The sequence below is a fragment of the Lycorma delicatula genome, chromosome 3 (genome assembly GCF_047948215.1).
Source record: "Lycorma delicatula isolate Av1 chromosome 3, ASM4794821v1, whole genome shotgun sequence".
Lineage (NCBI taxonomy): Eukaryota > Metazoa > Arthropoda > Insecta > Hemiptera > Fulgoridae > Lycorma > Lycorma delicatula.
Window position 1 is genome coordinate 58,340,703 of NC_134457.1, and position 19,232 is coordinate 58,359,934.

The 19,232-nt window shown below is 28.3% G+C and overlaps 1 protein-coding gene across 5 annotated transcripts in view; it reads left to right on the forward strand.

Annotated features, from left to right (window-relative positions):
• The window catches only part of btsz (bitesize), a 393,986-nt gene extending 375,244 nt beyond the window's left edge, over nucleotides 1–18,742 (forward strand). For all 5 annotated transcript variants that reach the window (XM_075359868.1, XM_075359870.1, XM_075359869.1 and 2 more), the window contains 5 exons: nucleotides 453–555; nucleotides 3,259–3,420; nucleotides 7,902–8,083; nucleotides 13,877–14,085; nucleotides 17,114–18,742. In XM_075359868.1, the coding sequence (XP_075215983.1) occupies nucleotides 453–555; nucleotides 3,259–3,420; nucleotides 7,902–8,083; nucleotides 13,877–14,085; nucleotides 17,114–17,259 (802 nt within the window). In that variant the 3' untranslated portion in view covers nucleotides 17,260–18,742. The remainder of the gene's footprint in view (nucleotides 1–452; nucleotides 556–3,258; nucleotides 3,421–7,901; nucleotides 8,084–13,876; nucleotides 14,086–17,113) is intronic.
• Nucleotides 18,743–19,232: the final 490 nt, after the last annotated feature.

Here is a 19,232-nt window from a genome sequence, read left to right on the forward strand (position 1 = left end):
TGATGATAGTACTTCAAAATATTTTTAAACTGTACTAGTCTGATTTGTGGATTACCATTAATCTTCTCAGAAAGTATCATTTTATTAAAAATCATTCTTCCTGATTTTTTAAAATTATTTTATAATAATTTTCTGAATAAATTTACATTAGTCCATTTTTATTAAAGCTATAAAGTGAAACTGAACCATATAATACAAATATTATCTAGCAAATAAAAATTATAACTCTTGGATGGATTTTTTTGATAATACATTTTACATAGCTGCTTTTGTACATTCCTTCAGATAAAAGTAATAAACATTGCATAATAAAAACTTCTGAAGAATATAAACATGTTATATGTAGTGTACTACAATAAAATATTTATACATTGACTTTAAAAGAGCATTTTTTGTACCTTGCTTTAAGTGTTCAAAAATTATTTATTGCATAATTCTTTTTTGTGTTACAGATATGTCAAAGTATACCTGTTACCTGATAAATCAAAGTCAGGAAAAAGAAAAACTAGGGTTAAAAAGCATACTTTAAATCCAGTTTTTGAGGAAACATTAAAGGTACATTGTTTCTATAATGTGCTTATTATTACTTTAAGTTTAAACAATTAAACGTGCATTTTTTTTGTTTTAATTTAATAAATGAATACCTTGTTTAGATCGTAATTTTACATTGTGTAGATCACATCAGGATTGGTAAATATGGAGTTCCATGGATAAAAAAAAATTAACTCCATGTTTTGCCTGGAAGAATCAAAGGAAACTATAAAAGCACCTTGATCTTAGTAACAATATTACAAAGTACAAAGTTGCAAACAAGAAAGACAACTAGTTATACTCCATATAAATAAATGAAAATAAAAATTTTATGAAATAAATTGATGTAACTATGTAAAGGTAAATAAATAAAATTAGTTTTCAATAAGATAACAATTTTAAGGGAGATAGATGCTAAATATTTGAGTAAATCTCGGTCAGCGGTCAGGCATGTTATCTCTGAAGCAGTACCTAACAGTGGTCCTGGAGGCTAAAAAAACATAAAGCACAAAAAATTCATGCTAATTTTATTAATAGTTTTTTTTTTAATTTATCAAAATAGTATTGTATTTTCAAAAGGAAAGCTTTTAATTTAATTTCAAACTGATTGGATGGACAATCGTTTAAATTTTAAAATAAGCTATAAAAAATTGATAGACTAATATCCTTTGTTTACATTATGTAACATAAACAGTGTTATACCAGGTGTGTAAATATGAAACCGGAATTTTTATACAGAAAATACACGTTTATTGTATGAAAATGATAAAAAATATTTTATTCGAAATATTGTTCTTCGCTAGCTGTACATTTTCCCCATCTCTCTGACAATTTATGAATACCATGCCAAAAAACTGTTGCTATTTTGTGGTAAACCAGTCATCGAGCCATTTTTATATATTTTCATAAGAAATGAAGCGCTGCTCAGCAAGTGCGTGTCCCATAGATGCAAATAAATAGTAGTCAGAGACAAGTCTGTTGAGTAAGACGCATGCGAAAGTATTTCTCAACTGAACATCTCAATCGTTTTCTTGACCAATTTAACTGTGTGTGATGGTGCATTATCATGAAGCAAAATCATTTTGTATTACTTTTTTGATATTCTGGCCATTTATAACGCAATGCTTGTTTCAAATCGATCATTTGTTATCTGTAGCGTTCAGTATTAATAGTTTCACCAGGTTTTAGCAACTTATAATGGATCACACCTTTCTGATCCCACCAAACACAGAGCATTGTCTTCTTTCCATAGTGATTTGGCCTTGAAATTGCTGTCGATGGTTTGCCTGGAGTTACCCATGATCTTTTACGCTTAGGATTCTCAAAATATATCCATTTTTCATCACCTGTCACAATTCGATGGAGATATGATTTTCTTTTGTACCTGGCGAGCAGCATTTCGCAAGTGGTTTTTTGGTTTTCTTGCTGTCTTTCATTCAGTTCATGTGGAACTCATTTTCCCATCTTCTGAATCTTTCCCATGGCTTTCAAACATATGGAGACGGCTTCTTGTGTTACATTTAATTGATCTGTAAGTTGTTGCATTTGAGCGTCATCCTCATCCAATAATGTTTGCAATTCGCTGTCTTCAAACTTTTTCATTGGTCTTCCACATTCTTTGTTTCTCAAGTCAAAATCACCACTTTTGAAGTTTTTAAACCACTCATAGCACTATGAACATGCTCACAGTAAGCTTCGACAAGCATTCGATGTGATTCTGCAGCAGTTTTCTTTAAATTGTAACAGAAAATCAATGCTGTTCGCAAATTGTATTTTGTAGATACAAAACTCTACATCTTCAATGCTAATTAAAACTATGCTGTTGTGTAAAACTTGTGTTGTTGAAACTTGTGAGTTGAAAATCTTCGTCAGCTGTCAAAGAAAGAAAATGGCACCAGTGATGCAATTTGATGGTAACTACATTGTCAGCTAGGGCCATTTATGAGCAAATTTGCATATTGTAAATATAAATGCTTGGAAATTTTAGAATTTTTAATTTACTCAAAACATGCTCTTACTATTTCTTCATACCAACTTGCTCTGAAAATCCTTTTTTATTTATTTTCTTGTAGTCCACAATAGAATTATCTTTGATAAGCTTCCTTGGTTCTTTAGCAACACATCTCAACAACTGTCCTTATACCTTTTTTGATTTGTTTGTCTGGTCAGTGACAGAACCAACCACAAGGAATAGCATGGGCTACTTGCTTTTCGCAATGAAAATTAAGTGAGATATGGTGCTTTGTTTGGATGTTGGTAATTATAGAGATGGAACATTTATGCCTGTAGCAAAATTTTGTAATAAAATTTTTATTTGCTGGCAATTATTCTGTTGCAGCAACAGATTAAAAAGGAAATGTTTAAAATATAAATTGGTATTGTTAACTGCCCATAAATAAAGTAGTGTGGTTTCTTTCTTTTATAACATTTTTTTTTTCAGTTATTACAAAAGTAATTTAAGTTTTTTTTTCATGATAATCAGTATTGCAAAATTTACTTAGGAAATTAGGAAATAAAAGATATGGTAAAAGAATCTTATCTAGTTATTTGCTAAAAGAGAACTTACGAGGAGTGTATCTCTTTCAAAACAAGTTTTAGTATTTTTGTCCTTATACTTTTCTGATTTTGTTTTGTCTTTTCTTTTGTTATTTAACTTTCTTATGCTAAATTATATATTTGTTACAATATATATGTTTGAATTACTAACTATTTAATTTATGTTTATAGTTCCACATAACATTAGAAGGATTAGAAAGTCGAACATTATGGCTAAGTGTATGGCATTCAGATATGTTTGGTCGTAATGATTTCTTGGGTGAAGTAACTATGTCTCTTGAAAACAAAATTTTTGATGATCCACTTCCACGATTCTATACATTACAAGAAAGGGTAATTTGTATACCATTTATATTCTTAATTTTTGCTAGATAATATTATAAGAGTAAAAGAGAATTTCCATCTCTTGAAATTATGTTGATTAAACAAGAGTTGAAAGATGGATTTTTTAGATTATTATGTTTTTTATATTATTTTTTTTATAATTATTATTATGTTTTTATAATTATTATTCTTGGTGTGAAGGACGAGTGAAATTTATTGATTAAAAATTTAATTTTTTAATTAATGATGTCTGTCATGCACATAACCCCAAAATATAATTAATTGCAATTATTAAAATAAAAAATATTGATGTGTAAAGTGATACATATGCAGCAGCTTGATGATTTCAGGTTTTATTTACATTTATGTACAAAAAAGAAAAATTTAAAGAATTCCATTTCTTAATTTTGTTTCTGTCTAAAGTTTTGAAGAAATAAACTTTTAGAACATCATGATTGCCTTTTTCAATATGATTAAAGAGCACCAGTGAGTGAAATCAGTAATCTCATTGAAAGTCAATAATATATTTGATAGAACTTATGACAGAATTTTTTAAGTAAATGACTGTTTAATGACTGTATTTGATGAATTTTGGATTATTCATGATATCCTGAGACTTCATTGTAGGAATTAAACCATATTATGTTTACGTTCAAAACATACAAAACAGTTTACGGCTGTATTATAAATTCATTCTATTTTGATATTTCTCAGAATTTCATTAATTTGTTTTTTGCTTAAAACTTCTGTGGTAAAAGTCAATTTCCCCCAATTATTCATAAGAAAAGAGTTAATATAAAAAGTTTTAGAAAAGGTGATGTTAATTCTATATTTAATATACATCATAAAAATATACTTTAATACACATCATTCTTCTGTTGTTTAATTTTAGCATTGTTTATTATCCATCAAATTAAACATTTTTTTCATTAAAATTTTGTCCTGACTTATGAAATCAACTGAGTTTTCAATTGACAGCTTGAGGCAATTCAGGTCAGTTAGACTTGAAGAAAATATTATGTTCTTTTAGGATTTTCCCTAAAAATTGCAAGGTATCAAATCATACAAACATGGTGGTCATTCACTTCTTTCTCAGCGTTCTACCCATTCAGGAAACGTTTGACTGAGGAAGTCTTTAACTTGAAGATCATTGCAAGGAAGTGTCCAATTTTGTTGGCAAACAAAGGGATGGCTAATGTCAAACACAGTCATCTAATAGCTTGGAAATAACATCTTGTAATATCTGAAGATAAGAATCACTTTTTATTTTTTTGTTAAAGAAATAAGAAGATCCTAACATTCTTTTTGTGATCCCATAAACATGAAATCCATGTAGGAATTTATGGTACATGAACTCCTACTACATGAATTCATGGTACTTCTTTTCCATAATTAATCAAGAATTTTCATTAGACCAGTAAACAGTGGCAGCTCGTAGCTAAAATTAATGGGAGTGCTGCTCCAGAAAATTTTTTTCTGGGCCTTTTCAAGGCCATGGGTAAAGTTTTCTTTAAAATAAAAGAACCAAAAAATAAAAATGAATAAAATAGAATAGCTGGAAGCAGGTTAATATTCTAATTCTAAAGTTTATCACATTCAAGAATATTGTACATGTTTTAACCAAATAAATAATAAAATGTCAATACAAACAATATTTTTTAGTATTATTAGAATAACTTAATAAAACGTCCGCTTAAAAACACTATAGTCCAATGGTGCTTAATTTAAATTTCTATGTACACAGAAACAAATAGATAATTAGTTTTTACTAATTACCTTCTCTTTCACTCTTTCAGCATATTTTTAGACTGATTTGACAATCAAAGAATCCTTGCTTTCCGCCATTTTCTGATCATTACTGAAAAAAACAGCTAAAGCACTTTTATATTCCTTCCACTGACTAAATTAGAATAGGGAATGAACAAGAAACGTTCCATACCCAAGCAAAGTAAAAAAAATAAACGCCAGCATGCCAGAGTCAGTACTGCAGGGGTGACAGTGCTCTCTCTCCCTCGCAGCCTCATGTGCAACTTCTTATATGCGCATGCGCACAACAGCCAAACACCATGTCGCTGGTACTGTGAAGTGCACAGTTCCATACAAAGATTTTTGTATCTTTTTCATAAACTGGGGGATGGCTAAAGACATTAAGCATAAGGATTATATTTTGTACAAATATAAAGAAAGAATTAAAGAAAAAAGGACTCATTATATGAAATATTGTTGATAATATAAAGTGGAAATTGTGGATACCAGTTCCTCAGTGCCTATACGTGAGCCACAACTGCCAGTAAACATAATTCACAGTTCAGTAGACTATTCAGTTTGAAGTATGCTTCTTCAGATTAGGTTACTGAGCTAGAGAAATGAGGATCTGTCTCACAGCAAATGATAAATTTCTTTAAAAAATCCTTCCATCAAAATATTTTTAATTCACATTTAATTTATTAATACAATTCAGTGTGTATATTATATATATATATATATATATATATATATATATATATATATATATGTATATGCCATTCCTCCATAACACAGCCCACTCACCACAAGATTATTTATCAAATGATGGTGTGGCAAATGGTCTATTACACAGTGATTCATTGTTGTATGATAACGCTGATTTAATATACATTTTATTAGCTGAGAACTCAAGTAAATTATTTTCAACAAGAATCTGGAATTGTGACTATTAAAACCTTGTACAAGGTCATTAAAATTATATTGTGCTACATAGATATTTTAAAATTACTGTTAGAAAAGGGATGAAAGCATGGTAGTTTGCTGACAGTATTATATTGGATGGAAATGAAAATGAAGTAGAAATCACACTTGACATTTGAGATAAAAGGATTGCAATGTGGAGTATGGAACTATAAAAAAAAGAAGCCAGTGATGGTTGCCAGAGATGAAAAAAGTAAAGAAGACAACTAAAACTACAAGATGAAACTTTTGAACTAATAAAAAGTTTTAAATATTTGTTTATTAATCATATAGAGAATAGGAAGAGTGGTATCATTTTGGATGAACTGGTTACATGCACCTGTGATGCAATATCCAAAAGCATACCCTTGCTTGAATTTTGCTATTTTTTGAAAGACAGATACAATTCTTTAAAACTTAGTGTCTTTTATATGCAAGAATTTAAGTAAATTTCCATTGAGAGTGCTGTGTCATGCTCTTTGTATTGGTTCAAGGGAACTATTCATTTAAGTAACATCAAAGAGATAGTTTTATAATCAAGTTCGATCTGGTGCCATGCCATTTTATCTTAGAAAGAAAAAACAGCTGATGGCTAATGGAATCGCAGCAATGGAAAAACTCGAACTGAGTCCTCTACATGTAGTGGTCAGTATATGATCATTGTAACTTATCCATTGTTAATTGTGACAATGAATTATATATTTTTATTTACATTCATTTATTTAAATGAAAGTTGTACTTTCCACAATTAAGGAATCCAGCATTTTATTTTTCATTTCACTAATGAAATTTAATAAGAAGCATTGGCAATGGTTCATTTGTTTCAAATTCACGTTGGTTGAATTTAACAAAAAATGTATTTATGGGATAGAAGTAAAGGTTGTGGTAAGAGTACAGGATCCTTTGTGGAATTTACCTTTAGATTATCATTTAAAAATATTATCTTATAAAATTTTATATAAATATAAGGTACATAAAAATTTTATAGAGGTTAAAAATTATTAGCATTAAATATTATGTCATTTCCATGTACTTGGTATTATATAAGAAACCTAATTTTTTCAATGGTTAAAACTTACCCTAAACATTAGGATAAGTTTTATTGAATTTTATGAAAAAATTTAATTTAATAATAAATAATAATTAAATTTAATAATTTCTAGGGAAATTATTATAATTTTATTGACTACATGTGTCAGTATTATATACGAAACTATAAGTCTTGTACTGTGTGACAATAATGTATATGCAAATGTGTTGGTTATGAAATAATCAGATAAAGAATGAGGAAATTCTACTAGCAACAAACACTCAAAATTGATTTGTAAATGTTTCTGTTAAAAAATCAACATCTAGTACGGTTAAAGGGAGAAAACTAAAATATAATTAATACTGGCATGAATTCAAATAGTAATATTTACATAATATTTAAGAATGACCCAAGTATTTTAATTAGGTCTTGAATAGAATTCTACAAACATATTACGTGCCTTAAAAGAACAACACCTCATATTTTTTGTTATTATGAGACGTGCTGAATAATATGTGATAACCTATATTTTCTTTGCATCCAATACTTTATAGAATTGTTTTCAACTTGAGAATATTATATTCAGATTAATGCATATAATAAAGGACACTAGAATTAGGAAAATATAACTTCTCATAAGTGCACTCAATATAATTTTGTTTAGCTGAATAGGAACTTGAGGGTTCTTAGCAAGTTAGGTAATAATGAAAAAAATTATAACTCATTCTAAATATATTAATTATTTTTTTTACAGTCTGAACCATTAGATGAACTGCTAAGTTCAAAGGGTGAACTAATAGTTGGACTTAAGTTCATTCCACCTGAATCTCTATCTGGGAAGAAACGTTCCAAAGGAGCTCTCCATGTACTAGTCAAGGAAGCAAAGAACCTGACTGCTGTTAAAAGCAATGGTCTTTCTGATCCTTTCTGCAAGAGGTATATTTTTAAAATTAAGTGTATGATTTTTTCAAATGTAATTTTATATTATTTTAGTATTACAAGGTATTGTAATTGTAGAACATACATTAAAGAAGCATCAAATGAAAATATATCACCGGCTCATATCCAACAGTCGATTAAACATCCCAAAAAATAATGTTTTTGGGTTTGTTTCACATTTGAAGGCCGTTTTTCATTACTTCCAGTGGATAGTATGTTAAAAAACGATAGGTATATCAGAATTCTGAAGGAAAGGGTTGTGTCACAGCTTCAAAACAAATTCTCTCAAGGCAGCAGAGTGTTGTGTTCTAACAAGATTTACCACCGTGTCATACTACCAAAAAAGTGAAAAAATTTTCAGAAGATTGAAACATTAAAGTGCTCTAGTGGCCAGGCAACTCCTCAGACTTAAACTCAATTGAAAATCAATAGTCAAAAAATGACACCAAAATAGATTGTACCATAAAAATTGACCTCATTAAAGCAGTAATATTGGTATGGTTTCATGATGAAAAAATCAAAGAAATGTGTAGTACACTTGTTGAATTGATGCTAAATTGTTCGTGAAGTGATTAAGAATGAAGGAGACATATTAATTGCTAGATATTCACAAATTGTTTAGGAATGATTTTTTTTCTATATTTTTTTTTTTGTCTTCAGTCATTTGACTGGTTTGATGCAGCTCTCCAAGATTCCCTATCTAGTGCTAGTTGTTTCATTTCAGTATACCCTCTACATCCTACATCCCCAACAATTTGTTTTACATACTCCAAACGTGGCCTGCCTACACAATTTTTCCCTTCTACCTGTCCTTCCAATATTAAAGCGACTATTCCAGGATGCCTTAGTATGTGGCCTATAAGTCTGTCTCTTCTTTTAACTATATTTTTCCAAATGCTTCTTTCTTCATCTATTTGCCGCAATACCTCTTCATTTATCACTTTATCCACCCATCTGATTTTTAACATTCTCCTATAGCACCACATTTCAAAAGCTTCTAATCTTTTCTTCTCAGATACTCCGATTGTCCAAGTTTCACTTCCATATAAAGCAACACTCCAAACATACACTTTCAAAAATCTTTTCCTGACATTTAAATTAATTTTTGATGTAAACAAATTATATTTCTTACTGAAGACTCGTTTAGCTTGTGCTATTCGGCATTTTATATCGCTCCTGCTTCGTCCATCTTTAGTAATTTTACTTCCCAAATAACAAAATTCTTCTACCTCCATAATCTTTTCTCCTCCTATTTTCACATTCAGTGGTCCATCTTTGTTATTTCTACTACATTTCATTACTTTTGTTTTGTTCTTGTTTATTTTCATGCGATATTTCTTGCGTAGGACTTCATCTATGCCGTTCATTGTTTCTTCTAAATCCTTTTTACTCTCGGCTAGAATTACTATATCATCAGAAAATCGTAGCATCTTTATCTTTTCACCTTGTACTGTTACTCCGAATCTAAATTGTTCTTTAACATCATTAACTGCTAGTTCCATGTAAAGATTAAAAAGTAACGGAGATAGGGAACATCCTTGTCGGACTCCCTTTCTTATTAGGGCTTCTTTCTTATGTTCTTCAATTGTTATTGTTGCTGTTTGGTTCCTGTACATGTTAGCAATTGTTCTTCTATCTCTGTATTTGAACCCTAATTTTTTTTTAAATGCTGAACATTTTATTCCAGTCTACGTTATCGAAAGCCTTTTCTAGGTCTATAAACGCCAAGTATGTTGGTTTGTTTTTCTTTAATCTTCCTTCTACTATTAATCTGAGGCCTAAAATTGCTTCCCTTGTCCCTATACTTTTCCTGAAACCAAATTGGTCTTCTCCTAACACTTCTTCCACTCTCCTCTCAGTTCTTCTGTATAAAATTCTAGTTAAGATTTTTGATGCATGACTAGTTAAACTAATTGTTCTAAATTCTTCACATTTATCTGCCCCTGCTTTCTTTGGTATCATAACTATAACACTTTTTTTGAAGTCTGACGGAAATTCCCCTTTTTCATAAATATTACACACCAGTTTGTATAATCTATCAATCGCTTCCTCACCTGCACTGCGCAGTAATTCTACAGGGATTCCGTCTATTCCAGGAGCCTTTCTGCCATTTAAATCTTTTAATGCTCTCTTAAATTCAGATCTCAGTATTGTTTCTCCCATTTCATCCTTCTCAACTTCCTCTTCTTCCTCTATAACACCATTTTCTAATTCATTTCCTCCGTATAACTCTTCAATATATTCCACCCATCTATCGACTTTACCTTTTGTATTATATATTGGTGTACCATCTTTGTTTAACACATTATTAGATTTTAATTTATGTACCCCAAACTTTTCCTTAACTTTCCTGTATGCTATTTTACCAATGTTCATTTCTCTTTCCACTTCTGAACACTTTTCTTTAATCCACTCTTCTTTCGCCAGTTTGCAATTCCTGTTTATAGCATTTCTTAATTGCTGATAGTTCCTTTTACTTTCTTCATCACTAGTATTCTTATATTTTCTACGTTCATCCATCAGCTGCAATATATCGTCTGAAACCCAAGGTTTTCTACCAGTTCTCTTTATTCCGCCTAAGTTTGCTTCTGCTGATTTAAGAATTTCCTTTTTAACATTCTCCCATTCTCATTCTTTTTCTACATTTTCTACCTTATCTTTTTTACTCAGACCTCTTGCAATGTCCTCCTCAAAAATCTTCTTTACCTCCTCTTCCTCAAGCTTCTCTAAATTCCACCGATTCATCTGACAACTATTCTTCAGGTTTTTAAACCCCAATCTACATTTCATTATCACCAAATTATGGTCGCTATCAATGTCTGCTCCAGGGTAAGTTTTGCAGTCAACGAGTTGATTTCTAAATCTTTGCTTTTTTTCTATATAAAGTTACTTTTTATTAAATAACATCTGTGTTCTGATTAATTTACACACTATTGAATTACACATAATTCATACATATACATCTTGAAGACATGAATTACACATTTAAGACTAAAAACAATAATGAATTTTTATACAGTGGCTTTTTATACTTACTCAAGACACATTTAATTTTTTTAAATTAGGGTTGTAGAAAAGAAAATCACAATATCTAAAAAAATCCATTTTTTTCTAAATACAAAATGAATCAATAAAGTAAGAATATATCATTTCTTTTAAATCAGTGTTACTGATTCATGATAAGATGTTTAACAGAATTATACTGCATAGCAATTATTTAAATTAATTTTATAATATATTAAATTATTTATATAATAGTTTCCACTTGCCAACAATCGTTAATAGTAATGTTCAAGCGCTTTTGGATTACTAATCCATCCTCAGGAACAATGATGTGTTATACATTATAATTATTTACTTCACTTATCATGAATTATACTAAATTGAATTTTTAAAAATGTAAATATAACAATTAACAAGGTAAAATAAAGTTAACATTATCTGTTGTCAGTATGAAGGTCTCAATTGTTATGTTTATTAGTATAAAGCAGTATTACTAACCTAAGAATCAAAATTGTTTAATATTTGTTAGAATAATAAGTTTTTAAATTTGAATAACTTTTGAATTATAGAATCTAGAAAAATAATTTTTTTTTCATCATACTATGCAGTAATTTTCCCTTCCGTAGCAGCACTGAATGAAATTATAGTGTCTGCACTTAAAAAAAAATTAATTAATATTATTGTAACATTTATTTAAATTGTATCAAAATGCATTGTAGTCATGACTACAAATTATTGTGGTAACACTAAGCTTTATAGTATACTAAATTATTTGAAAGCGAGAACACTTTTTTGTTCTGAAGGTTGCTTCAAAACAAAAAGTATTCTCACATTCAAATAATTTAGTTCCTTCATCTGTTTAAGCTAAGGCAGAGAATCAAAAAATCATCCTACCTGTGCTCATTTTAATTGTATTTTTTATATTGACAGATTTTTGTTTTACTATTGAATGAATCTTTCCAAGTTCTTGAATACAAATTAACATCTTTTTTTTATAACTCTTTCTTTATTAAAATTATTTTTGTTTGATTTAACTATTACAAAAACACAGATCATTATTTAATAGCAACATAGCAAATTGTTATTTCTTCTTCACTTCTCATTTAAGATTTACAAGGGTTATTTTTTTTTCAAGGTCCAATCAGTCACGAAATTAAAACCACAGTGAAAATAAAAAATTTTATTTATAGCATACCATAGTTATGCTATTTCTCTACATAGTCGCCACTCCGATTTAGACATTTGTCGTTGCGTGGTACCAACTTTCCAATACCCTCGTCGAGATCGGAGCCGCCTGTTTTTTCAGCCATGTTTCTATGCTATTTTGTTCTTTTGTTTCTTCAGTTTCGAAATGGACCCATGTCTCGTCCCCTGTGACAATTTTGTTAAAAAAGTCTTCTTCATTGTGGTAGCGCTGGAGAAATGTTAGGGAGGCGTCCATTCCATTGTTTTGTGATGGTTGGACAGCATCTTGGGAACCCATCTCGCACACAGTTTGCAGTTCTGAAGTCTCTCACTCACAATGATGTAGAAAGCTGATCTTGAAATTTTAGGAAATGAATCACTCAATACAGAAATTGTGAACCGACAATTTTCTCAAATTGCCTCATCCACTTGCTTAACAAAATCATCGGTTGACACTCGCTTCCTTCCCTGACCATCTGCATCATGAATATCTGCACGTCCTGATTTAAAGTTCCTGCACCATTGTCGCACTTTGCTGTCACTCATTGAAGTTTCACCGTACACATTACTTATTCGTCGTGAATTTCAGCTGCATTACACCCCTCAGCCTGAAGAAATCAAATTACTGCACGCACTTCACACTTGGCAGGAGATGCTATTGTTGTAGACATGTTTACGTGCTAGCTGCATGTTCAGAACTAAACAAAGTGATGCAGTGTGATTGAAGGCCATACTAGAGACGCTGCGCAACACATATGCGCAAAGGTTCATCCGATTTTTGTGCAGGTTTTTATTTCACGATCGATCGGATCTTGTAAAAAACCCTCGTATTATCTACTGATTAAAAAAACATTCCTGTAAGTGTCAAGATTTTTTTTAATGAATTTGTTTAAGTTTAGATTTTCAGTATCTCATTTATGATGTTATTATTTATACTCATATATAAATACCTAATATAGATTTACTCGTAGAAAGTTATAAATGTCTAATTAAGAAATTTAACAAATTTACTGATTCATTTACTTTTTGATTTAATAAATTAAGATTATAAGATTATATTTACTTCGCATTCTTGTGATGAAATCTATAATAATTTATTAATCTTAATTTTTTCCTATTTATTTGATAAGTTTGTGTTTCAGTTTAGTTTTTCATTTTTTCTTAAATGACTCAGAATCTTTGTAACTGCTTTGAGGTCTGTAAACTTCTTTTTGTTGAAGAAGTATGATTTGTTTAACAGTATGATTTGTCTATGCATTTCATACCTTCAAAAAAGATTTTACTATATAATGTATTACTTATTAAACTATGTTTACTTTACTCATTTAAGTAATTTTTACAGCACTTTTTATTTATTTATTTTAATTTAAAAAATTTAGATTAAGAAGTTATTTAACCTGTTTTAAAATTTTTTTTATTATATTTTTGTTTTATAGAATTTACTCTCTATCATACAAAAATATATTCTGTACACAGTTCAGTTTGGATCTGTGTAAGTAAGAAACCAACCCCTCCTAACAGTTTTTACTAATTTATTGATTTATTTTGATACAATATTTATAAATATGAATTATATTTCATCGCAAATTAATTTTATTCTAGCTACTTATTGCCAGACAAAATGCGTAGTTCTAAGCAGAAGACACCAGTGCTGCGGCGTACATGTCATCCAGCATGGAACCATACATTTACATATCAGGATGTGGGACTAGCTGAATTGGCTGAACGCAGTCTTGAACTAACGATCTGGGACCATGATCGCTTGGCAAGCAATGAATTTCTTGGTGGAGTCCGAATCAATCTTGGCACTGGTAAAATAATTTTTAATGGATAGTTTTTAAAATTATTTCAATCTATTGAAAGAAAGTAGAATTTTTCTCCTTGTGATGTTACTTTAATGTTAGAAATTTAGATAAATAATTAACTTACAAACTATAATTTCTGAAAAATTTCTTACACCAACCTTTATAACATTAAAAATCTTAACTGACTGAAGCCTGCCTTGAATCTAGTTTTCAGTCTTAAGTTTAATGTGCTTTATACTAAAGTAGTTGATTGTTTTGCGTTCACTTTGGATTATCTAAGTGTTTTCTTTTTTTATATTATTCTTCCTATCTAATACATGTTGAGCATATAGTTTCTATCATGTAGAAAGTTTATTATACATACCATATAGACTACACAGAAATTTTTTTTTTTTTGCTTGATGATATTGCCACATACGCTTGTGGCATTGGGATTTGGAAATGTGGCCTAATAAAAATTCCGTGCCTTACCAGGATTCGAGCCCAGGTCCTCCAGATGGAAGGTTGAGACATTACCACTCCTGCCATTAAGGCCAGCAATTAAACAAAAAAAGTTGTACTGTGTACAACTGTGTACTTTGGTCATGACAAGATTAATTGCCCAACTGCACTTACTCTTTTCCGTCTTTTTCTTTTTACTGTTAAGCAAGCAAGCATTTCTGTAATAATTAAATTACTTTCTCAGATGATATTTCTAACTGGTTATTAAAATAATAAAAGTTTTTTAAATATAAAAAGATGAAATAAGTATTTTTTCTGTCATATTTGATTAAAGTTCTAGTTTTGGTAAAATGACAATCGTTCTAATGTCAGATCGATTATATTTTTTATATTTTTATTATTATAATTTTACATTTAAAACAAAAAAATTAAATAAAATTCTATATTAAAAACATTTTACACTATGGTGCACTATGAAATTGTGTACTTGAAAGCAATAAAAGTGAAAGAAGCAAAAACTTTTATGAGAATAACTATATTACGGTTATTGTGCTGTTAAAATGGAAAAATTCAGATTTTCATTGTGAAAAGCACATATTTTCACTTTATTAATTATTTCTCATGCTGTACGCATTTAATTTCAATTAAATTTTTTTTTAATGGTATGTCCTCCTAAGACAACTAAATGAGTATTACTGCACGATTATTAGTACGTGATATTATTACAAGATATTTTATCTGTTTATTTAAACAAATGGTTTATTTTGAATGTCTGCTTAAGTAGACTTATTTTTAAAGTGCTGTTTATAACATGTGAATAATATTTGAAAATATGTGGTTAATCTATTCCTGTTGTGTTGCTTTTTATTTTATACTGGACTTCATATATAACTGTTTTTAAAACTGATTTTTTGCTTCTAATTTTCCACATTGTCATTAAAGATTAAGTTCAGCAGTATACAATTTTTCTGTATTTAGGATGCTTTCTTTACAAATTAGAACTACTTTACGTTATGTGTATGTTGAAGTTTTCATACTGTTGTCTTTACGTACCTTCATTTATGATAGTTGTAATGTTGCAACAGAGGTAAAATGTTTAAATTGTTTGTTTTAAGTAATATATCAAATAATTTATAAAATTCATATCTGAGCTTTACATTTATGATTTGTAAGGTATATTACATTTTTAATGTTTAATTGCAATTATCACAAAAAATTCTATTAATTTTCATTAAATGATCTCATTGTTTTTTTTCATTGTATAATCTCTTCCTGCATTCTCACACTATATATTTTCATTGTACTGCTACTGATAGCTTTTTTTCATAATTTGGAAAGTAAGAAGAGGTTTGAAAGTTATTAAATGGGTTAAAAATAGAAACTAAATTACATAAATTCTAAAAATACAAAGAGGATTTATTTACATTTCCTAAATTGTTGACATGACCTCCCCATATTTATGGTTTAATAAATACGGTTATTTATATGAGTTCTAATAGCATCACATTAGATATTTTTAAGGTTTTTTTAAATATTTGAGTAAATGTTTTGAATTTTATTCTTTAAGAATTGTAATCTCGACAAAGAGAATTTTAAGATTTGAACTGGTGTACTCTACAATCATGTTTTATAGTGTGTTTACTTACAACATACCGCACTGCAGTGTTGAGTTGATTGTGTTTATAATACTGTATTTCTTAAGTATCTCCTAATGTTCTTCACATTTGTTTTTGTAATCAGGTGCTCAGTACTAAATTCTTTTATTTACTAGTTTCTTAGTTAATCTTTATAGTAATTTAATATAAAATATATACATTTACTAAAAAAAATCATTCTAACACTAATTAATAACAAGCATGATATAAACTTAACAATTTACATAAAATGTACTTCTTGAATCCACTGATTCATCAGTTATACTATGTCAGGTAATGCATTACCTTTGTCAAAAGTTAAAACTGATAATTTTACCTTATAGTAATGATGAAAACCATCAATAAACATATATGGCAAAGGTAATGCATTACCTGAGATAATTAAATAAATGATGATTAGTGGATTAAAAAAGGACGTTTTATGTAAATTAGTAAGTTTAAATTTAGCTTGCTTCCTTGTTTGTTTACAATAAATTGGTACATTTATGGTGGTTTATTTGTTAAGTTATTGTGGTTTTGTTGATATTTATTAATCGTAACATAAATCTTTAATAAAATAAAATATGTTTTTATTTTATATATTGATATATAACTCTTTATATTGATATATACATATATTTAAATCTATTAAATAAACCACCTAGTAATTAATATTGAGATAAGAGATATTTTACCTTAATTTTTCATTAAAGTACTTTTGTGGGATCCCACATCCTCTTTCATGACTGAAATAATTCTGTTATTACATAATAATAATTTAAAAGTAAAAATACTAAAATGAAAATCGTGTATTTATTTACATAAGTGCTGCTATGTACAGAGGAATAACACGTGCATGCGCGCGTGCGTGTGTGTGTATGTGCACATGTGTTATGTGCATCCCTGCTTATATATATATATATAAAATATAATATCTTTATTATGGTTTGTATTTTTAGGTAAACATTACGGTAAAACAGTTGACTGGATGGACTCTAGTGGTAAAGAAGTTTTACTTTGGCAGTGGATGATGGAAAAACCAAACCTTTGGGTAGAAAGTTGTCTTCAGTTGAGGCCAAGCCTTGATGTTCGTAATAATAGTTAAACTGAACCAAATTACCAAATTTAGGTAGCTGCATAGCAGCAGAACATTCCTAATGTTCTACTTAAGTAAATAAGGTGTTCCTGATATACAATTTTTTTTTCATTTCATTAATATTTTGGTAATTAAGTTGTTTGTCTGTAATAGGTGAAAGTTTTTATAAGATCAGCTACTAATACCATTTTCTGTTTGTAGAGTGACATTTTTGTATTAATATAAAATATTATCAATAAAACTTAAAGAGAATTGTTTTTTTAAAGTCATTTATAATTTTTTGTTTGCAAAAAAAAATTATTAAATGTCAAACCTTCATATTATTTTTTTTAATGTTCAAATTGTTGTATCTTCTAAATAATTATGACTAATACTCACTAGTTAGCTATTTCTCATAGAGTTTAACAAATTTTCTCATATCATTTTATTTGAAATTTTATTACAGTACAGGCTTGCTAAAGATTATATAAATACAGATGATGTATCTTTTTATCTTAAAAAAACAACTTTGATTGTTGAGAATGGTAAATAAAACGAAAAGAAAAATGGTAGAAAAACTAGCATTTTAAGAAATAGGGGTATTACTTTTCTGTTTAATAATATTTGTGTTTATTATTGCTCCTCCTGTAATTCTCTACTTTACTAACCACAATAAACAGTTGTTTTTCATTGCTAGATGACTGTCATTTGAAAGGTAGAATTTTATTTAGAAATATTTGAGTGGTTGATAGTAGTTTAGTACACATAAAGGAAGTTTTTTTTCTGTCAGAGTGGCTCTCTTGTTATTGAATTGTAGTATACAAGAGTGTTGTTAAATAACACATCACTAATATGTATGTGAAACCACCGTAAGTGAAAGAACATATTTTTATAGATTTTTTCAAAATGTCTGTACAACTTCCATGAATATATAATAGAGATCATCATATGCAAACATGTTAATGAAAGTTGCAACTTGACAACTTGTCAGTTGGTAATAACTTCAATAACAGTGTTATTAGTTGAATAATTTCTTATATAATGTACAGATTTAACACAGAAAATGGTCAAAAAGGCAGTTATGAGTTTATCATGTAAATATTTCTTTACCACTCTAAAGGCTGTGTTGTTATATGCTGTATATTGAAAAGATGCATTAAAAAGTGCATCTAATATTTTTAATATAATATTCTTTATTACTAAAATTATTACTCTTAGAATTTTACACTTATTTGGATTGTACTGTGCATGTATATATGTTTGATCTTGCTTAAAAAGAAGAAGAAATGATTATTACAGTTTTTCTGAAAATCTATCAAAAATAATTTTATTGCGTGGTTGCTGGATCCATGTCTACATTTACATTCCTACAATTATATTTATTAAATAATAATAATAATAATTTTTGTTTGAAGGTATTTTTTATTCTGAAAATTAATTAAATTTTTAAATATGTTCATTAAATACATAGGGTAACTTACATAAATATAATTATAATGTGATATTAACTGATTTATATATATATATATATATATATATATATATATATATATATATATATATATATATTATATATATATATTAGGAACACTTTGAATTTATTAATTTTTTTTAATGATTTAATTTTTATTCTGTATAAAGAAAATAAAATCATGAATGGCTACATAATTAATTACATAAAACATTAAAAATAGTAATTTTTAATGTTTTTAGAAATGTATATGTATTTAAGTAATTATTGAATAACTATTAATACTATGAAACATTTTTATTTATTTTATTTGTAAATAAAATTTATGTTGAACTGTATAAAAGTGTTTCATATTGGATGAAAATGATAAAAACAAAATGGCTGCTTTAATTTGTAATTACATTTTATTATTATTTTTTTTTAATTAAGAACAGCTAGTTTATATATATATATATATTTAAATGAAGAATAAAATGGTAGTAAGCTTTATTGATTTTATTTTATACAAATCACGTAAATTAATATACTGTTA